The following is a 22,209-nucleotide window of genomic DNA, read 5'->3' as shown; positions in this document are numbered from 1 at the left end:
CACCAAACCATCTTGCTGAACTGTGGGACAACCCACAGGGAACTGTGGATGGGGATATTTTCAGCTGAAGCATTGGCTGGGTTCTTACCTGAGATCTCAAAGGGCTCCCAGTCAGCCTCACAGGCTTCATCAATGGTAGCATGAACAGGCCAGCACAGCATACTCAGGACCTTGGAGAGGAAGAGGGCTTGTCACCCTCTAAGGATGCCAGCTCCTCCATGATTCAGCTTTCCTTGGTGCAGAACCAGAAGGCAGCAATGGACTTCCACAGCCCTCCCTCTGAATACCTACTCTGACTCTGGCTAGAAAGTCATCTTTCAGAGCACAGTCAGGTTACTGCACACTAAATGAAGGCTTGTTTACTGTAGCCAGGTGCTGAGAGATGGACAGACAGCCAGTTCTGGATAACGCAGAGCACTCATGAAGCAGGAGTCATCCAGAGATTCGACAGCATCTGTTGCACTGCCTCTGAAGAAGGAGCCATGGCCGTCTCTACTGTCCCGGCTCAGATCATCTCTAGCTCAGATGAGATGTTTGTTCACTCTGTGCTTTTCCAGCCCGAGAAACTACACAGGGGTTGGCCAGAAAATTCAGGACTTTCTTTAGAGATGCTGGTCAGTAGGTGGAGGCCACTGGAGAGGCTCTCTCCCAGCTGACACTTGGTGGTGTCACTCTTTGGGTCATGCTCTCTCCCGTGATGTCAAAAGAGGTATGAAATGGACTTTCAACGTGAAGTCTTTGTAAGAATGGCTGACTCACATCAGTCATGATGTAATGTGGGAAGACAGAAACACTGGCCATTAGTTTCTTCAAGCTACCAGCCTTTATAAAAAAGTTCTCATTGTGGGCATGGAGTCTTGTACCATGGTGCAGGACTCTGAGGAGGACAGTTATAGTGGGTGGAGGCTGGGGATGTCCACAGGCCTGTGTTGAGGTGGTTGCTAGGCTGGGCTTAGAAGACCTCTGTTAGTCACATTTCTGTCTTAGAAAGGAATAAGGATATAGCCACACACTGGTATGTCTCCTCTGGTGTGGTTTGTGTGTCTGTGTGTCTCTCTTTGTGGTGTAGCCAGCTCTGTGATCTCCTCATTTTCACTATGTGTCAGGAAATCCTTTTGATCTAGGACAAATTATGGTAACCCTTAGAGAGTTTATTTTGTTCCCAGTCATACATAATGCTGAGGCCTCTGCACCCTTTGCACACTTCTTTCTGATCTCTGCATTTTTGCACATGTCCTTCTTGCTGCTGCTCTGGGCACCACTGTCCCAATTTTTCATTCATCTGGACTAGTTCTGTCTGCTTTGAAGCCTTTCCACAGTGTCTCCCACTATCAGGGACATGACCCACATTCTGCCTGTCCTGTGGAGTAAGAGGGCCTGAGTGAGCAGCAGGGCCTCATATCCTTTGCTCAGGACACAGGAGTCACAAAGCACTAACAGCAGAAATCCCTGTTCTTTTTTGTTGTAGAGAGAGGCTTTCATCTACAGCTCCCTGATGCTCATCACCATTATCTTTTGTCTTCATGGAGCCTGGCTCCGATGTACACTGTCATCTCCAGTCTCTTACACATCCCTATGCTGTTGGCTGCCTTTAAGACCATGTAATTAGACAATATGGCAAGCTCCAGATCAGAGGAGAGGGTAGCCGAACAAGTGAGGACTGACAGACAAGCCACCACATGACCTCACTCCTGGTGAGTGGGGCTGGCCCAGGAGCTGTCAGACATCCCCAGAACACGGGGCTCCTGCTGTTTCTAAGGCTTCTGTGTCTAGGCCCCTACCTACACTTCCCATTCTTTGTCCTTTGTCCAAATTCTCTCTATAAATGATGCAGCCAGGCCCAGGGTGGCATTTAGGATGGGACCCTGAAATCTGAGATCCATTGTGCTGTTTTAACCTTCGTGCCCTGACAAGTCTCTTAATCTACTTATTCCTCAGTTTCCTCAACACCAATAGCCAATAATCCTCGGCCTCCTCTGCAAACCTCAATAGGATTTGGAGACTTGAAACTGAAGCATTTCTGGGAGTTGAACACCCCATAAATCCAAGCTGTCATTACCAAAAGTATACTCCTTACCATTACAGCCCATCAGAAAAGTGAGAGCGACAGGATCCTCACACCCTCACAAAACATCCAAAGTTACTATCTAGCTAGAACTTGAATTAGGAGCCAGGGGGTGTTGCCTGAGGGGGTAGTCCCTTTTACCAAGGCTCTAAAAACCCCCTAGAGAGTCCTCCCGGAGAGCCATCTAACCTCTTTGTTCCTGCCGCCACTGGTGACTTGCCCCTCTGGGTTTCCCTGTCTTTGTCTCTAAGGCGGAATCACGCCTTCCTCAGGTGTGCACTTCAATATGGCAGGCAGCCCCCAGCCACATCTGACAAAATTTAGAGCTGGTAACTCCAGGCATGGTGGCACACATCTGTAATCCTAGCATCTAGGAGGCTAAATTAGGAGTCTTGCTCTGAGTTCACATCTGCAGGATGAATTCCACCCCTGCCTGCAGAACAACAAAACAAAATTTAGAATTAGTGTGGTGTAGAGGCAGGGGGATTGAAAGTTTTAAAAGTTACATATCAAAACTTTGTCTCAGGGGTTGGGGATTTAGCTCAGTGGTAGAGCACTTGCCTAGCAAGCACAAGGCCCTGGGTTCAGTCCTTAGCTCCGGAAAAAAACAAAACAAACAAACAAACAAAAAAACCTTTGTCTCAAAAAATAACTAATTAAGCTAAATTCAGATTGTTAAGCAAAAATTAGAGATTTTTGTTGTAGTCATATTTCAAATGCTTGGGGTGAAGACCACCGTGTGTATGAGACAGAACAGATGCAAAACATTCCCCCATGTAGAAAGCTCCATTTGTACTTTTTTTTTTTTTAAGAAAATGTCCCACAGACTTGCCTATGGGCCAATCTGATAGAGGCATTTTCTTTCTTTTTCTCTTCTTTTTAAAAATGATTTATTATTTTTATTTCATGTGCATTTGTGTTTTGCCTGCATGTGTGTCCGTGTGAAGGTGACATGTTCCCTGGAACTGGAGTTAGAGGCAGTTATGAGCTAACATGTGGGTGCTGGGAGTTGAACCCAGGTCCTCTGGAAGAACAGCCAGTGCTCTTAACTGCTGAGCCATCTCTCCAGCCCCTGTACTCTTTTTTTTTTTTTCTCGAGACAGTGTTTCTTTGTGTAGCTTTGCGCCTTTCCTGGAACTCACTTGGTAGACCAGGCTGGGATTAAAGGCGTGCGCCACCACCGCCCGGCCGCCCCTGTACTCTTTAAAGAGTTATTTGTTGAGTCATGCAGTGGTGATGCATGTCTTTATCCCAGGCAGAGGCAGGTGGGTCTCTGTGAGTTCAAGGCCAGCTTGGTCTACAGAGAGACAGCCAAGGCTGTTACACAGAAAACCCTGTCTCAAAAAAACCAAACCAAAACAAACAAACAAACAAAAGAGTAGAAAATAGTCTTACCACTGACCTGCTGCTCCAGGCCCCAAAGCTCTACTGGACTAGTGTTAGACTAGTGTATTAGACAGAGGATCGACAACAGGACACTAGACCCTTTGTGCCCTCAAGGTAAGAGTTCCCCTGGAAGGGGGTGGGGTGTTGGGTGTGGGGGTAGTGAATTCCTAAGGCTTAAGCAGATAAGAGGCCTCTCATTCTTGGCTAATCCTGGGTGCTGGTTCCTAAATCTTGGTTGTTGAGAATGGGGAATGACTTCCATGCCGGCAGGAACCTGCTCTGTATTCCCCCTCCACTTCCTTCCTAGCTGAGGGACCGGAAGTGACTTGCACCTTCATCTGTGAAGTTTTAGTTACAGCTTTTACCTTCAAATCCTGACAGTTAGTACACATGAAGTCAGTGCATGGGCCAGTAGAGCCAGGGAATACCGACTCCTGTTATTACTCAACATTGTTATTGACGGTCGGTCCCAGGAATGGGAGGGGGCTGATTTGATGGTGCCACCTCTTGGCAGTGAGAGCCTGCTCCTCCAGCTTCCCCTGGACTTGCCCCATGTCAAGGTCAAGGGAGCATTCAGGATACTGGAGGCATGGATTCCAAACCGTAGTCTTGCATTCAGGACTTTCCAGTATCCCCTCCATCTTCACAAGGCTCTGCTGCCTTCACAACCTACCTGGCAGGTCAGCGACCTCCCCAGTGGTTTTTCCTGCCCTGTTAAACTAAAATCACACACACACGCACACGCACACGCACACGTACACGTACACACGCTCTCCCACCCCGTCATTACTCACCACGCTGTTTCACCTTTTTATCCTGTGTTTGCTTTCTCCCTGGGAACTGAAATGACGTGAAAGCTGGCTGGGACGTTGTCTTTTCACAGCTGTATTCATACTGCCTGTAATATAGTCACCAAAATATTGTCAAATGGACAAATTAATTCTGATTTTGCCTGGAAAGCACTCAGCACTGTACTCTGTGCCTGAGAGAGTAATCGCTGAATGGCACCATCAGTGTCCGCGCCCCCCCACCCCCCACTGTGGATTGCTGGAGGTGGGACTTTGGTTCCTGTCATATACCACTTCACAAAGGGATTCTAATGGACGCTGGGGCAGAGAATAACAATGAAGTTAATGCTCTCCCTGGTGGATGTGCTGAGGTAAATGGTGTGGCTTCCTCCCATTAAATCCTTGTGGCTACCCAGTGCAAGTCCCATTATTCGGGGGAGGAAACTGAGGCTCACATAGTTAACTGATGAGTGGAGCTATCGATTTTTATTTATTTATTATTTGTGCTAAGCCTTGAACCCAGGGCCTTGTGCAGCATGGCTGCTTGAGCTGTGCTTTCAGCTCCCTCCATGGCAACACTCCACAGAGGAGCTATGGTCCCAGCCTCCAAAGCTCCTGTCTTTGGTCAACTCGATATTATTATTATTATTATTATTATTATTTATTTTGCTGGGAAATACTGATGGGTTTAGAACCATCTCTTAAGACCCAGGGGTATGGTTTCCTTCCTTTGTTGGCTCCTGGCTCAGACTTGAGACTCAGATGATCCTAAGGCAGTCTCCCGAACATCCAGAGTCCCTTATTTCTCTGCCTCTGCTGCTGTGGTTTCCTTTTTCTCCTTTTCATTTTAATTTTTCATCTTAGAATTTTAATATTTGCATATTCCACATATACCCCCCAATGGTTTTGTTTGCTTGTTTAGAGGCAACGTCTCACTGTGTAGCCCAGGGTGGCCTCAGACTCCTGATCCTCTGCCTCAGCCTCCTCCCCAGTGCTGGTATTACAGGTGTTTGGCTATCTGCCCTCAGGTCCTCTGGATGAGGGAGGCCCAGGCTGTGAAGTCAGCAGTTCTTATCTCCCAGACGGAGCTGTTGGGCACTTTCTCAAGGAAGGGAGGAGGGGAGCAGCTGGAGGGTGCTTTGGGGACTGTGGTGTTTCTGTGTGCCCTCAGCCCAGCCTCGCCTGCTCCCTCTTAGCAGTGTGCCTTGAAGGCCTGCATGGAGGCTAGTGGTGCATGCCGACTTTAATCCCAGCACTCGAGAGGCAGAGGCAGGTGGATCAAGGATAGCCTGGTCTACAAAGCGAGTTAGTTCCAGCACAACCAGGGCTACACAGAAAAACTGTCTTTAAAAAAAAAAAGTATGAGCCGGGCGGTGGTGGCGCACGCCTTTAATCCCAGCACTCGGGAGGCAGAGCCAGGCGGATCTCTGTGAGTTCAAGGCCAGCCTGGGCTACCAAGTGAGCTCCAGGAAAGGCGCAAAGCTACACAGAGAAACCCTGTCTCGAAAAAAAAAAAAAAAAAAAAAAAGTATGTCAGCCTAGTCCCCTTCTGTCCTGTCCTCAGGATTCAAACCTCAGAGGCCTAAATAACTTTCCCAGACCACACAGCAAATTAGCAGCAGAGCCAGTATACACACCTAGGCCTCTAGGCTCCTTACTTCTCTCTTTTGTTATCTCATAGACCCCAGAGGTCGCCTCTCCTTGAGGGGACTTTTGGCCACTTAAAGAATAAAAGGCTGGAGTATAGTTTTGAGTCCTTGAACATCTGAAGTACTAAGCCTGGATCTTGCCAGGAGAAAGGTCTGGGGGACAGTCCCTTTGTAGTGAAGGCAGAACTGTTATTTGGGTCACTTATGTCAAGGCTGGTATGGAGAGCCCCATGCTGACATTCAGCAACCAAGAAAATAGAATGTTCTCCTGGACCTCGTCTCTAGGAGCAGGAGAAGCAGCTACATTGAGTACATGGCTCTGGCTCAAATAAGCTCAGGTCAGAATAGCTGCCACCAGCCTGCACACCCCACTTGGGGTGTGTGTGTGTGTGTGTGTGTGTGTGTGTGTGTGTGTGTGTGTCCGTCCGTGTCCGTCCGTGTCCGTGTCCGCCCGCCACTCTGCTTTCTGTTTTCATTCATAGAGCAGAATGAATGACCTGGCCCTGCTTGCCACAAAATGTGATGTGGGAGCAAAGCAACTTAAAAGAGGCCCTTAGTGGGCAGTGCTTGTGGAAGCAGAAACACGGGGAATGTGGGGTCATGGGCAGTAGAGCTGGCAGTAGAACTGGGAGAGCCGTTCAGCTCCAAAGGGACGTGGCTGGACCACATATTCATCTGGAAGCCTTTGGTAAGGGGAGGTTGGGTTTTTAGTGACTGGATCAGATTCATACTTGAGAAAGTTCATCTGGTTACGGGTATCAGATGGGTGCTGGGCAGTGGATGGAGAGGAGTGGGCAGAGTAGTGCGGGCAGGGACAGTTGCGAGGCTCAGAGTGGTGACAGCCTAGAAGATGTGGCGGGAAGGATCAACAAAAGACGGCTTGCAGGGCTGTGACAGGTGCAGCTCAGTGTAGAATGTGCCCAGCCGCCAAGCGTCATGCCTGGGTTTGTCCTTAGCATTGAAGAAAAAATGAAAAGAGTAAGAAAACTGACTATTTGAAAAGAATTGAAGCTTCTTCATAAGCCTGTAGGGTGGTAACTGGCTTTGGATATAAAGGGTTCTTATTTTAAAAAGGTCTCCCCATGAGGCCCAGACATTGTCTCACTATGTAACCCTCACTGGCCTGGAACTCAGAGATCCTCTGTCTTTGCCTCCTCAGTGCTGGGATTAAAGGCATGTGCGACCACTTATGGTCTAATCTCATGTTTTACAAAATGGGTGTGTGCATAAATCACAGTGTGTGTGTGTGTGTGTGTGTGTGTGTGTGTGTGTGTGTGTGTGTGTTGGAGACCAGAGGACAATTTGTAGGAGTCAGGTCTCTTTCTCACATGGGTGCCCAGAGATTGAATTCAGGTCTTCGCACTTGGTGGCAAGCACCTGTACCCACCGAGCCATCCCTTTGGCTTCTAGGACTGCAAAGACACTGGCCTCCTGGAGACGGGCAACATGACACTATTTCCTTCCTCTGGTCACTCCCACTCAGCCATGCCAGGGTTTCCGGGTTCTTGCTGAGTTCTGAGCAGGTCAGCCTTGCTGTGCCCTCTTACCTGCTCTCTCACCCACTTGCTACTCACCAAATGGGTCTAAATGCTACCCCCAGCTCCTCCATGCAGGGTGTACCAAGAAGGTAGTTTAGAAACGCAGTGTCCCAGACTTGGAGAAGGAGGCTAGCAGGCAGACAGTCCTCTCCATCCTCCTCCTGCCAAATGACCACTATGTGTTTTTCCATAGGAACACCAGGAGGGCCGGGCTCGGCGAGGCCCTCCAGGACCCAGCGCCTTCATTCCAGTGGAGGAGGTGAGTTTGAAGCGGGGTAGGAGTCGTTGGTCCCTCGGAGGAAAAGCTGTGGAACATGGGTAGATCAGTATCTTTTATTTTCCCACTCCTGATTTATTTAATTTCATTTAAAAAAAAAAAAAAAAAAAAAAAAAAAAACTCTTGAAAGCTAGGAGTGGTGGCTCTCCGGAGGCAGAGGCAGGAGGATCTCTGTTAGTTCAAGGCCAGCCTGGTCTACAGAGTGAGTTCCAGGACAGCCAGGGCTACACAGAGAAACCTTGGGGCTGGGGTGGGGTTGTGTGTGTGAAATGATAGTGACCCAGCCAAACTTGAGATTCCCAAACTAGTGCTTCTTTCTACGTAATAAGACAAGAGATATATCCATGTCTCATCTGACCCATGATCACTTATAAAAGTGTATATATTACCAAAAAATATGCTCTAAAATTAGCATCTGCTTATTGTTTTCAGGTGTCCAGAGCACTGGTTTAACTTGACACAGTGGCTTATGCCTGTAATCCTAGTACTGGGGAAAGCAGAGGCAGGAGGATTGCTATAGGTTTGAAGCCAGCATGGGCTCCTCATCTCCATCAGGGATGAGGAGAAAGACTGTCTGGGGTGGAGGCAGCGGTGCGTGGGGAAGGGAAAGCAAGCTCCCTCGGGTCACACAACCACAGAACCAAGGTCATGGTTCAAGGCCTGTTTTTGTTGTGTTCTTTACAGCAGGGATATCTTTCTTTCATCTACAGAATTGGTTCATCCTTCACTCTGTTGTTATTTTGATTTTGCAACAGGGTCTTAACTCTGTAGCCTGGCTGACCTCACTCACGGTGAGTGATCTTCCCGCCTCAGCCTCCCTCATGCTGGGCTGACAGCTGCCGGCCACTGCATCTAGCTCATTGTTATGTGTTTACTTTTTCTCTGTGCTAACAGTCAAATCTAGTGCCCCGCACATGCTAGGCCGGTGTCCACCCACTCTGGCCCACATCTCTAGTCCCACTCATTCACTCATTTAACAGATAGCTATTCAATTGTGACTTGGTATCAGGCGCTGACCTAGGAACCAGGGATGGAGAATAAGATAGACAAAAATCTTTGTCATAGCCGGGTGGTAGTGGCGCATGCCTTTAATCCCAGCACTTGGGAGGATGAGGCAGGTGGATCTCTGTGAATTTGAGGCCAGCCTGATCTACAGTTCAAGTTCCATGACAGGCTCCAAAGCTACACAGAGAAACCCTGTATGGGGAAAAAAACAAAACAACTTTGCCATTGTGGAGCTTGCATTCTAGTGCTTGGGTGACATGGGAATGCCTTCAGAATACATATACAGAGGAATTTGTTATACAGCCATGGAGTTTTCGTTTCCTGGTTTTCTGGTTTTGAGATGGGGTCTTACTCTACTAAGCCTACCTAAAACTCACTGTGTCGATTAGTCTGGTCTTGAGTTTGTGCTGTCTTACATGTAGGCCAAATGGTTTGTGGCCTGCTAACAAAACATCTAACTTCTCTTCTCCTCCTTTGTGATGTAAGGTAAACAACCACCCGCTGGTATTTACATCTGTATCCCAGCATTTTAACCTCACATATTGTTCTTGGATTTTTTTTTTTTTTTTTTTTTTTTTTTTTGGTTTTTTGAGACAGGGTTTCTCTGTGTAGCTTTGCACCTTTCCTGGAACTCACTTGGTAGCCCAGGCTGGCCTCGAACTCACAGAGATCCGCCTGGCTCTGCCTCCTGAGTGCTGGGATTAAAGGCGTGCGCCGCCGCCGCCCGGCTGTTGTTGGATTTTATTTTTTCCACTTATAAATAACTCTTATTTTAACCAAAAAAAAAAAAAAAAAAGGAAAGAAACAGGCCTTGGAGTTCATCTACATTAGAATCCTGTTTCTGTCATTTATCAGATCTGTGGCTTCAAGCAAATCTGGTTTCTTCATCTATTAATGGAGGAAAATAATAGTATTCACCTCGCAGGACAAGTTCAGACACTCAAGGAGATTCATAATTGGATAGCTATCTGTCAGATGAATGAATCAGTCAGGGCTGGGATGCAGCTCAGTGGTAGAACACTTGCTTACCATGCACAAGGGCTAGGATTTGGTACCCAGCTCCCCAATAAAAAAATAGAAGAAAAGGAAAAAAGGAGGAAAGGGGGCTGTGGTATATAGCTCAGTGCAGATGCTAGAGTGCTTGCCTGGCATCTACCAAACCCTGGCTTAGATCCTTAGCGCCACAAAAATGGTCATGGTGGTGCATGCCTATAACCCCACCACTTGGGAGACAGAGGCAGGAGGATCAGAAGTTTGAGGCCAGCCTGGCCTACATGAGACTCTAAATCCTTAAGTCACATGAGGTTAAACAGCTCTACATGAGAGGACACTCGGGGCCTGTGACGAGTTCTGCACGTCTCCCTCCATAGCTGTCTGCATCTGCCATATTAGAAGAGAAATCTTATGAAGACAGGAGGAACTATACGTTCTTTTTTTTTTTTTTTTTTTTTATTATTGCCAGGGATCAAACCCAGGGCCTCATACATGCTAAGCATTCATTTTACCACTGAGCTACTCCCCAGTCTCCAGCAACCATTCTTCTTGATTTCTCTCACTAAATCTTCATCGATAAAAAGGGAGAAGAGACTGAGGGTAGGGGTAGTGCATACTTTTAATCCCAGCACTCAGGAGGCAGAGGCAGGCACTCAGGAGGCAGAGGCAGGCACTCAGGAGAGAGCACTCAGGAGGCAGAGGCAGGCACTCTGGAGGCAGAGGCAGGCTGATCTCTGAGTTCTAGGACAGCCTGGTCTACAGAATGAGTTCTAGGACAGCAAGGGTTACACAGAAAAACCCTGTCTTGAAATATATAAAATAAAGGGGGTGGGGAGGGGGAAGGGCCTGGGGACATAGCACAGTGGTAGGATATTTGCCTAGCATGCATGAAGCCCTAGGTTTGATCCTCAGCATTGGGGGGGAAGGGGGGATCATTACAAAATAAAATAAAGAAAATTGGACTCTAATTTCCTAGCTGTCTTGAGGATTGAGTGAGTTAATACATATACTTGGACATCGATAGACATGTCTAAGTCATATCAGCTGCCTAATCAGTGTTTGATCAGTTTCCTCTTTTGGATGTGATGGCAGTGTTCAGTCTCCTGCTATTATATCTATATACTACAACTATGTATACAGAACAAGGAAGATGTTGCTCTGGATGGGGCAGAAGGGAACCCATGCTCTCCTGTTTCCTAGCAGATCCTTCAGGAAGGAGCTGAGAGCCTGGACCAGCACCTGGGACTGGAGACTCTGATGTCTTCAGGACGGGTGGACAACCTGGCAGTGGTGATGGGTCTCCACCCCGACTACCTGAGCAGCTTCTGGCGCCTGCACTATCTGCTGCTGCATACAGATGGGCCCCTGGCCAGCTCCTGGCGCCACTACATTGCCATCATGGTAAGTTTATCTGGGGCCTGGTGCTTTCGGGGGTAGCCAAATGGTCTAGCTTCAGATTCATTTGCCTGGGACTCTCCTGAGTTGATTTTTTTTAGGTGAAGAGGAAGTGTCTAGCTTTACCTGATGATGTCCATGGAATTTTAGGTTTTGAAGAGAGGAGAAGCATCTTTAAGTGTATGTTTTGCACATGGGGAAACTGAGGAACAAAGGGGTCAGATGACCAGCAAGTTGGTAGCAGAGCTGAAGTTAGAACATAGATTTTTCTACCCCTTAGATCTCAAGGGGATCTTTCCAAAATGGTGCCCAGAGGACAGTAACTCAGGCTTATCAACTCCCTTCACAGGCTGCTGCCCGCCACCAGTGTTCTTACCTGGTGGGCTCCCACATGACTGAGTTCCTGCAGACCGGCGGTGACCCCGAGTGGCTGCTGGGCCTCCACCGGGCCCCTGAAAAGCTCCGTAAACTCAGTGAGATCAACAAGCTGCTGGCACATCGGCCATGGCTCATCACGAAGGAGCATATCCAGGTGTGGTAGGCAGAGTTGGGACCCTGAGGAAGCCTAGGGGCAGCCCAGGGGCTGGACGGGGCAGCCCAGGGGCAGTCACTAAGTGGGTTAGCCCTCTCTCCCTTCCAGGCCTTACTGAAGACTGGAGAGCACAGCTGGTCCCTGGCTGAGCTCATCCAAGCTCTGGTCCTGCTTACCCACTGCCACTCTCTGGCCTCCTTCGTGTTTGGCTGTGGAATACTTCCTGAAGGAGATGCAGAGGGCAGCCCTGCCTCACAGGCACCCTCGCCCCCCAGCGAGCAAGGCAGTCCCCCAAGTGGGGACCCATTGAACAACTCTGGGGTAAGTCATGGTCCTGGGTCTTGGTGTGGGAGAAAGCTGGTGCAGCCTCTGCTCTGGGAATAGAAACCACGGGTTCTCCATCTCCTCACAGTGAGAGGCTACAGCAAGAGTGCTTGGCTTTAAAACTCAGGTGTTTTGTTTTGTTTTGTTTTTGGTGTGTGTTGGTATGTGTGTGTTGTGTGTGTGTGTGTGTGTGTGTGTGTGTGTGTGTGTGTGACATGGGGATAAAGACCTAGCCACAGTGAGTTGTGAGGACTAAGTGAGGCACTATGTGCGTGACTAACAGCAGCACACAGCCTCTGAGGACCGCAGTCCACTGGGGTTTCTGTCTGTTTGTTGGTGGTAGTGAACCTGAGCTGGCCTCGAACTTACTGTGGAGCCAAGCAGTACTGAGACTACAGGTGTGCACCATTGTGCCAGCTGATTTGTTGTTGTGGTTAATTGTGGATGTTTTGGGTTTGGTTTTGTAATTTTGTTTGAGGCAGGGTCTTACTCTGTGGCCCACGCTAGCCTCAAACTCGGGGTGATTCCCCACATCCCAGTCCTCTCGCTGTGAGTCACCATGTCTGACATGTTTTTGTTCAGTTGACTACAAAATTTGGGTTTTGGTATAGCTCAGTGGTGGCTGTTTGCCTAGTCGGTGTGAAGCCTGAATTCAATCAGCAACAGCACCAAAATCCAAACAACAGGGGCTGGAGAGATGGCTCGGTGGTGAAGGCACTGGCTGCTCTTCCAGAGGTCCAGGTTCAATTCCCAGCACCCACATGGCGGCTCACAACTGTCTGGAACTCCAGTTCCAGGGGATCTGATGCCCTCACACAGACATGAATGCAAGCAAAACACAAATGCACTTAAAAATATTAAAGAAAAAAAAAAAAGACAGCAAGAAAACAAAACCCACCCATCAACAGAAACTGCCATAATCCCAGCCTTCAGGATGCAGAGGCAAGCAGATCTCTGTGAGTTCAAGGCCTGGTCTACATCCTAAGTTCCAGGACAGCCAGGGCTACATAGTGAATACCCTGCCTCAAACAAACAAACAAAACTCAGAAACCTTGTAAATTACAAGTGAAGGAAGACACCTGTCTCCTCTCTGGCCTTATAATGTCCCTGTGGGAGACAGGTGTGGCAGCTGGCTCCGAAACTGCTCTAGTCCTTTCTGGTCACCCAGGAAGGCCTGGGATGTGGGAAATCTGAGTGAAGTTTTCCAGGGGACCCTGAAGGGAGGACTAGCTGGTAATTCCTGGGTCCTCTCTACAGGGCTTTGAGGCTGCCCGCGATGTGGAGGCTCTGATGGAACGCATGCAGCAGCTGCAGGAGAGCCTGCTGCGAGATGAGGGGGCTTCCCAGGAGGAAATGGAGAACCGTTTTGAGCTGGAGAAATCAGAAAGCCTGCTGGTAACCCCCTCAGGTACAGGATCACAGACGACGTCATTGCGAGGGGCTGCCTCTGTCTTTACACTTTGGATGGGAGTAGACATCTCCATGCACCATGCCTTCTCCTTCCAAGAGGTTCTGAGCGTGGGCCTTGTGCTCAGACTCGGCCTTTGAATCCTGGTTCTGTTAGCCCTTCCGGGCTGTGTCAGGTAGATGGAGCCAAGCTTAGAGCCTTTCCCAGGTTGAGCCATCCCACAGAACTACCACTATTACTATTACGGGGCCTTGCCTCCTGGGTTCTTGGGCAGGAGTCTCTTCCTCCCCAGGAGTGGTTCCAGCTAAAGTCTTAGTGTGGGGAGAGGCTCTCTGTGGTCCCCTATTGTACCTCCGGTTGCCCCTCTGGTGATAGGGAGCCTGCTGGGCTCCAGGCTCAGCCTCACTGACACCTCTGTCTGCTATGGCCCTCAGCGGATATCCTGGAGCCCTCTCCGCACCCAGATATTCTATGCTTTGTGGAAGACCCCACTTTTGGATATGAAGACTTCACTCGTCGAGGGGCTCAGGCCCCCCCTACCTTCCGAGCGCAGGTAAGGCTGGTGTTGTTCATTGCTTTAGGTTTGCACAGAAGCAGGACCAGGCGCTTCCATGGCTCCAGAGTGGATACTTTCTCCCCTCAAAAACCCATGAGGCTGCCAGGCCATGGTTGCACATGACTTAAATCCCGCACTTGGGAGACAGAGGCAGGCAGATCTCTGAGTTCGAGGCCACCCAGGTCTGCAGAGTGAGTTCCAGGATAGCTAGGGCTCCACAAAGAAACCCTGTCTTGAAAAAAACAAAGCAAAACAAAACAAAATACCCATAAGGGCAATGAAGACCAAAAATATCCCAATTCAGGGGAAAGGTCGTCATCCTGGGACATCCTGGTTGGTTTCTCAGGCCCAGCGCAAGCAGTGTATCAGATTTGTGGTTCAGGGAGGGGATGTTATGCAAAGCTAAGGTGTGAATCGTAGAGGTCCAGAGGACAGATCCCGGCCAGGCTTGGGCTTCCAAAGTCTTGCTCACTGACCTCTTCCCTCATTCCTCAGGATTATACCTGGGAAGACCATGGCTACTCACTGATCCAGCGCCTCTACCCTGAGGGAGGGCAGCTGCTGGATGAGAAGTTTCAGGTAGCCTACAGCCTCACCTATAACACCATCGCCATGCACAGTGGTGTGGACACCTCCATGCTCCGCAGGGCCATCTGGAACTATATCCACTGTGTCTTTGGCATCAGGTGAGTGAGTGACCCCCAGGTTCAGGTCATGTGGATGCTACAAATCTTTCTTGAACACTCTGTCATTTTTACTTTTCCTTTTCTTCTTGCCTTATAATAATTTTTAGGGCGAGTTCATGTCTTTGCAGGTTTAAAGCTAATGTGAATGCTCATTGTTCAAACGCTATAAACAAAACTCTTTACGCTCTCTCCCAGAGATAACAGGGCTTTGTTTGCCATGCAATACAGAGGATTGAATCCAAGGCCGTGTGCATGCTAGACAAGCACTTTTATTTTATTTTGTATGGTTTCAGGTCATTTTATTTATTTATTTTTGGTGTTTGGAGGCAAGGTCTCACTCTGTAACCCAGACTAGCCTTGAACTTGTATGCTTCAGGCTAACCTTGAGCTCTGGACATTCCCCTGCGTTAGCTTCTTAGGAGCTGGGCTTGCAGGCCTGCTCTCCCAAAGCTCTTTAACTGTGGTTTCATGTGTGTATGTGTGTTCAGGTACCTCTATACGAATACACACATAAACATGTGCATACATATGTACACACAACATAGCCTCATGGTTTTGTTTGTTTGTTTGTTTCTTTTGTTGTTTTTGTTTTTTCAGATTTATTTATTATGTATACAGTGTTCTACCTGCAGGCCAGAAGAGGGCACAAGATCTAATTTTAGATGGTGGTGAGCCACCATGTGGTTGCTGGGAATTGAACTCAGGACCTCTGGAGGATCAGGGATCAGCCAGTGCTTTAACCTTTGAGCCATCTTTTATATATGTGTGTGTGTGTGTGTGTGTGTGTGTATGTATATATGTATATATATATATATATAACAATACCATTCAGTTCTACATATCAGCCATGGGTTCCCCTATTCTCCCCCCTTCCACCGAGCTATCTTTTTTTTGTTTGTTTGTTTTTGTTTTTGTTTTTCAAGACAGGGTTTCTCTGTGTAGCCTTGGCTGTCCTGGAACTGACTCTGTAGACCAGGCTGGCCTCAAACTCACAGAGATCTGCCTGTTGGGATTAAAGTCATGCACCAATTCTGCCCTGCTATAGACTCATGTCTAAATTTTGAAATAGCACATCTTTTCTCATAGTAAATAAGGACAGCACAGATATGCATCAGCAGCAGACTTTAAATAATGATGTTTCCATTCATAACGTATTATGCAGCTCAGGAAAATTATGAACAAGAGCCAGGTGTGTGGGAGGTTTTTCACTAAAATATTAAGTGTGGTTATCTCTGTACAACATAGTATAGTGAGTTATATTTTTATCTTGTTAAATCTTTTCTAATTAAAATATTTTTATTTTATTTATTTGTATGTGTGTGTATATATGTACACATGTGTGGCACAGTATCCGTGTGGAGGTCAGAAGAAAACTTGCTGGAGTTTGTCCTCTCCTTCTACTATGTGGGACAAGGGATCAAACTTGGATCATCAGTCTAGATGGCAAGCTCCCTTACCCACTGAGCCATATTGCCTGTCCACTGGTTTTTCTAGGGAAGAGTTTTTTTTAAGTGATGTGAGATATTTACTGTTGAATATTTAGGTTGTTTGTAGGGTTGTTTTTGTGTTCCTTTTTTGTTGTTATATTTTTTCTTCCCCGGCTCCTCTCTCCCCATCCCTAAGAAGGAGTCTGTTGGCTCAAATTTGGAACCCCCCTGTTTCTTTGATCTCGCAGGTATTGAGATTACTGGCGTGTGCTGCCACCCCATCTCACTCAGTGTTACTCTTATACACACTATTGCACTTACTGCTCTCACACACGTTCTCATAGATAAATCCCCAAAGAAAATGATTTATCCAAGATATATACAGAACTTTATTTTGAAGTAGTATCTCACAGTAGGCCAGATTGACCTTGAATTCACAGCAGTCCATGTATTTCAGTCTCCAGTGCTGGGATTGCAGGTGTGAGCTGACTCCAGGCTTTTTCCTTCTCTTTCCCTCCCTCCCCCTCCCTCTCTCCTCCCCTCCCTCCCTCTCTCCCTTCCTTTCTCTATTTGCTTTTACTCACCCCTGTAATCCCAGAACTGGGAAAGCAAAGACAGGAGGATCAGGTAGGTGTTCAGGGCCATCCTTAGCTATATAACAAGTTCACCAGCTGGGCTTCAGGACTCTAAAAATAAAAATAGAAAATAAGTGTGGGGGTAGGGTAGGGGCTGGGGAGCAGGAGGAGGGGACAGTGGGGGGTCTGTGGTTGGTATGTAAAATGAATAAAAAAAATTCCTTAATTAAAGAGAGAGAGAGAGAGAGAGAAAGAAAGAAAGAAAGAAAGAAAGAAAGAAAGAAAGAAAGAAAGAAAGAAAATCACACCCTAAAACAGAAAAAAGAAATAAAAATCACCAAAATTGCTGGGCAGTGGTGGTGCACACCTTCAATCCCAGCACTTGAGAGGCAGAGGCAAGAGAATCTCTGTGAGTTTGAAGCCAGCCTGGTCTACAGAGTGAATTTCAGGACAGTCAGGGCTACACAGAGAAACGCTGTCTCAAAAAAAAAAAACAAAGACTAAAAAACAAAAAAGCTCCACCGAAATTGTCCTGGAGGTCAACTTATTTTATTATCAGGTGTTTCCTTCCTATCTTTTTTCCATACATACATAGAAGCTGGACTAGGGAGGGACAAGTAGCTTCTAGGCTCACTACCAGCTCGCTTTTGGATTTTGAACAAGTTAATGCCTTCTCTAGGCCTTAGCTTGCCTGTGTGGAATCAGCACTGTCTCCTTTTTCCCTAAGCCACTTGGTTCCCCAGGACTAACACGCACTGACCTTCGTCTCCTTTACTGTAGAGCAGTGAGTACAGGAGAGCTGGATTTGAAATCATTCCCTTCTCAGTGAAATGAAACTGATTATTGGATGTGACAGAGCATGTAGTCTGTGGGTTCGTGACTGGCACAATCAGAGCTCAATAGAGCATGCTCATTGTCAGTGTTACTTAGAGTGGTCCTCTGTGAGCCTATGACATATGACGTTAGTGTTTTTCTAAGAGGAACCAGGCTTCTGGTTGCTTCCTACCTTCTGGCTTTTCTTGCCACTCTCTCTTCCTCCTTCTGTAGGGTGGGGTAGGTGGGATGTACTGCTTCTGAGAGCAGATCGTGAGTAATGCTGTCTGGGTCTTTCCATCAGATATGATGACTATGATTATGGGGAGGTAAACCAGCTCCTGGAAAGGAACCTCAAAATTTATATCAAGACCGTGGCCTGCTACCCAGAGAAGACAACCCGCAGGATGTACAACCTCTTCTGGAGGCACTTCCGCCACTCAGAGAAGGTAACAGCAACATGGACGTGAAAACAGCCAAGCCAGGCCTGTAGAAGACCCAGAGGGTGGCACTCAGTGAGGGTCACAGTGGGAACCTGGGCCTGTTGTCTGGTTAAATCCTGTTCCACTGTGTGATTTCAGACTTCATTGAAATCCAGTACTCAGGGGCAAAGTGTTCCCACAGGGCCTTCAATGGCAGTTTGGCAGGCATAGGTTTGAATCTTAAGCCTCACATAGGAGCAGTGTGACTTTGGGCACGTGACCTTGCATCTTTGAGCTTTTCCCCTTTATAATAAGAAGAGACGCTGCCTGCATTTCAAAGTTGGGAAGACACAATGAGACTATGTATGGAAACGTTTGATCCTGCCCTGGAGCCAGTTAATGGTAGCTCTTCTTTTAGACTTGTGAGATTAAGCCGTTAGTCACGACAGGGGATTCCTCAGCAGTCACTGCACCAGATTGCAGAGCCCTGGCGCAGGGCAGGTCGGGCGGGCGTGCTGGTGGGAGGCGAGGGTGAGGTGAGCGCCCTGGGAATCGTGGGGGGGGGGAGCTGCGGAGCCACCATCAGCAAGCCTCGTTCTTTCTGTGCCACAGGTTCACGTGAACTTGCTGCTCCTCGAGGCCCGAATGCAAGCAGCCCTGCTCTATGCCCTCCGGGCCATCACTCGCTATATGACCTGACTCCTCCCTGTGTGGGACCAGCACCCAGAGCGGCCGACCCTGGGGCACTGTCCTCTCGGCAAGGACTTGTGTGTCTGGAGACAGATCCAGGACCCTTTCTGTCTCATGTCCCTCCACCGAATGCTGGGGATGGGCATGTGCGTGCTGTGCAGCCCCCTAGGCAAGCCGCACCTTCCTTTCCTCACTGGACTGGACAGGATTGTTGCACTGACTTGGGAGGGGGTCTCAGCTCTGCCCCTGGAGCTAGAAGAAGACTAGGAAAGCCCAAGAGGCCATGCCCCTTTTTCTTTCCTGCTCCTAAAAACAGATGAAGGTGACTGGATTAAAAGCTCAGACTTATGTGCCAGCAGGCTGGGCCCAGGCACCACAAGTACTAGAGCCTTCCTGGACTGGGAAGCCCCTGCTGCCCCTGTGGGAAAGGAGCAAAGACCTCAAGGGACTCACACTCCAGGAAGCTTGCCTTCCCTCCTTCCTCATTCTCCAATTTCATTACCTCCCACCTGCCTTCCACCCATCAATGTGAAAGTTGGACTCACAGCTGGTCTGTGCACCCAGTTCCCCCAAGCCTGTTCTGTTGGGCAGCCTAGTCTGGGGTTGCCTGAATATTGGTTCAGTTTTTTTTCCTCTCCTTTGCCCTCATACCCTTTTCTCCCATGCCTGTTGGTGTAGGGCCCGGGAGAGGGGCCAAACATATCCAAAGAACACACACACCGTCTCTGGAGAGTTGGAGCCCAGGTTGGTCCCTCTGCTGTCGGGAGAGGAGGGAGTAAATGCGGATGAACTCTGTATTTGGGTCTTGGGGGGGAGGTCTGGCCTCTTGAGGACCTTACCGCGGAGCCAGAGTCAAGTGCTAGGAGGGAAGAGGTCCTATTCTAGACTATTGCCACTCAGAGGCCGGTGTCCCATTCTTCTGATCCCTCCAGCTCTGCCAAGAATGTTTGCCAAAAAAATGAGCCCTTCTTAGGTGGCACCAGGGCCCACCCAGGAAGAGGCAGATACCAAGGTTCTCTTTCTCTTGGCCACATTGCTGCGTCTCTTGGACTTCCCAGTTGCAGACTGAGGGGTTGGCTTCAGTTTCTCAAGGTTTGATGCTTTCCTCTGGCTCCCAGACCAAACCATCAACAGCAGGCTAATTTTCTTGCGAGACCCGGAAGGCCTGCCTCTGGGGACCCTTTGTCTACAGCCATCTTTCCAAGGGACACCACCCCGACCCCAGTGTCCCATCTGTCCCCTCTCCTGGATTTAAAAGGATTGCTGGGCCAAAGCTGCCAAGGACTGGCAGGCACTTTACATAGCAAAACAACTGTGAATTCTGACTCCCTCCCCTTGCACCAGCAGTAGGTGCCAGTGCAGAGGTGTCTGGGACAATCCAGGACACGCTGCTGCTGTTTCCGACTCTCCTCCATTGGGCCAGGCAAAACAGGAGCCTGGCCAGTGTGCCACATTTCATACCCATGCAGGCACGGGACGCAACTAGTACCCCCTCCAGGCTTGAAAGGCCTCCCTGCAGTGAAGGTGGGCGAGAGGGGAGGGGGCCTCGGCATGGGGGTACACGTTCTAGAGGGGACGCTGTGACGCTGTCGGTGTCCCCTGGGTGGGCGGGAGGGGTGTCCAGTGTTGAAGTCTTTGGCCTTGTGAGCAGTTCTAGGTAATAGAAATAAAAGTTCGCTGAGGTTTGTTTTGTAGTCCTTGTTAATGGGATGTTTGTCCATTTCCTGAAGGTCAGAGTTCACCTCCTAGCATAAGCTAGAAGCTGTGGTTGAGTCATGGACTTGACCTCATGGCCTCTGTCCTGCCTGTGCCCGCGCACAGTAATTGCAAGACTGAGGACTGCTGGTATCGCCAGTCAGTTGGGACGTGGCTGAGGCTCAGTGGTAGAGTTGGCCTCTTGTGTGCGGTCCCGGGCTTGATCCCTGGCACCACAAAACAAAAGTCTGCCATTGCTTGGGTGGCCAATCCTGCCACCCAGTTGGCATGTCGGGCACTGTGCACTGATGAATGACAATGTTTTCTGACTAAGGTGGCCCTGAGCTGGGTAGTGGGAGGCCACTTCTCTGAAGCTGCAACCATCTTGGAAGAGACTTGCAACTGAGGTGAAATAATATTGCTGAGGCCGTAGAGCCAGGATTCTGGTGGGACTTGCCTGACTGAGGCCGTGGCACCTGCCTTCCTGTTTTTTCTCCTATTGGACATTCTTGTGGCAGGAAGGATGTGTGACCACCTGAGGGTTCTCCCCTGCCCACATTATGCTTCTTGTCTAGCACTGAAGAGGCAGGACCTATCAGAAAGAGTGGCTCAAGGTTAAGAGCACTTGGCTGCTCTTGTAGAGGACCTGAGTTCAATTCCCAGCACCCACACACTGGCTATCACTCCAGCTCCAAGGATCCAACACCCTCCTTTGTCCTACATGGCACCTGCGTACACATGCATATACATAAATAGAAACAGAATAATGCTATCTTTTAAGAAAGTTAAATATAGCCGGGCGGTGGTAGTGCACACCTTTGATCCCAGCACTTGGGAGGCAGAGCCAGGCGGATCTCTGTGAATTCCAGACCAGCCTGGTCTACAGAGCGAGATCCAGGCAGGACAGGCACCAAAACCTACACAGAGAAACCCTGTCTCGAAAAACAAAGAAACAAACAAACAATTTAATAAAAAATAGAGAGACAATGTCTCAAAATACCGGGGCATGTGTGCCTATTCCAGGCGTGCACACACACACACACACACACACTTGTTTTAAAAATTAGAAGAAATAGCCGGGCGGTGGTGGCGCAAGCCTTTAATCCCAGCACTCGGGAAGCAGAGCCAGGTGGATCTCTGTGAGTTCGAGGCAGCCTGGCTACCAAGTGAGTCCCAAGAAAGGCGCAAAGCTACACAGAGAAACCCTGTCTCGAAAAACCAAAAAAAAAAAAAATAGAAGAAAAGAATTGGACTCATCGCCTACGTTGTGCTCGTTTATTTAAAGGTGTTGACTTTGATCGAGCTGCTTGTTCAAAGGAACTAGTAAACACATCAGGAAACAGAGTCACTAAGCACTCTGCTGGCTTCCCATTTACTGTGAACGTCACTAGACACCTTCCCTTGAAAGATTTGTGAGCCCTTTACCCCAGAGGTAACTGTGCAAGCTGGGCCTCAAACTTTCCACAATCCTCCTGCCTCTGCCACTTGGGTGAGCGTGACACCATGTAAGGCTTTATTCCAGAGCTCTTTGTATTGTATTGCTTTTGTTCCCAGACTGGCTGTTTATTTTTTTGTTTTGTTTTGTTTTGTTTTGTTTTGTTTTCTAAGACAGGGTTCTTCTGTGTAGCCCTGGCTATCCTGGAACTCAATTTGTAGACCAGGCTGGCTTCAAACTGCAGAGATCCGCCTGCCTCTGCCTCCCCAGTACCGGGATTAAAAGTGTGTGCCACTACCGCCCAGCTGATTTTTGTTGTTGTTGGCTTTTTTGAGACAGGGTTTCTCTGTGTAGCTTTGTGCCTTTCCTGGAACTCGCTTTGGAGACCAGGCTGGCCTTGAACTCACAGAGATCTGCCTGCCTCTGCCTCCTGAGTGCTGGGATTAAAGTGCACCACCACCGCCCAGTGATTTTTTTTTTTTTAATAAAATTGTGTGTGGAGGTCAGAGGACAATTGGAATGAGTCACTGCTCTACTTCCATCCCTTGGG

General features: G+C 48.6%; 1 protein-coding gene across 2 annotated transcripts in view; it reads left to right on the top strand.

Annotated features, from left to right (window-relative positions):
- Positions 1 to 20,134, top strand: part of Sesn2 (sestrin 2) — a 28,535-nt gene extending 8,401 nt beyond the window's left edge. Inside the window, exons 2-10 of one of the 2 annotated variants that reach the window (XM_028888141.2) lie at positions 7,620 to 7,685; positions 10,902 to 11,102; positions 11,446 to 11,628; positions 11,737 to 11,949; positions 13,210 to 13,360; positions 13,795 to 13,913; positions 14,412 to 14,602; positions 17,722 to 17,866; positions 18,452 to 20,134. In XM_028888141.2, the coding sequence (XP_028743974.1) occupies positions 7,620 to 7,685; positions 10,902 to 11,102; positions 11,446 to 11,628; positions 11,737 to 11,949; positions 13,210 to 13,360; positions 13,795 to 13,913; positions 14,412 to 14,602; positions 17,722 to 17,866; positions 18,452 to 18,538 (1,356 nt within the window). In that variant the 3' untranslated portion in view covers positions 18,539 to 20,134. The remainder of the gene's footprint in view (positions 1 to 7,619; positions 7,686 to 10,901; positions 11,103 to 11,445; positions 11,629 to 11,736; positions 11,950 to 13,209; positions 13,361 to 13,794; positions 13,914 to 14,411; positions 14,603 to 17,721; positions 17,867 to 18,451) is intronic. The other variant, XM_028888142.2, reaches the window with a different exon arrangement.
- Positions 20,135 to 22,209: the final 2,075 nt, after the last annotated feature.

This window comes from Peromyscus leucopus, chromosome 2, assembly GCF_004664715.2.
Source record: "Peromyscus leucopus breed LL Stock chromosome 2, UCI_PerLeu_2.1, whole genome shotgun sequence".
NCBI lineage: Eukaryota > Metazoa > Chordata > Mammalia > Rodentia > Cricetidae > Peromyscus > Peromyscus leucopus.
This window is presented reverse-complemented; position numbering and strand designations above follow the sequence as displayed.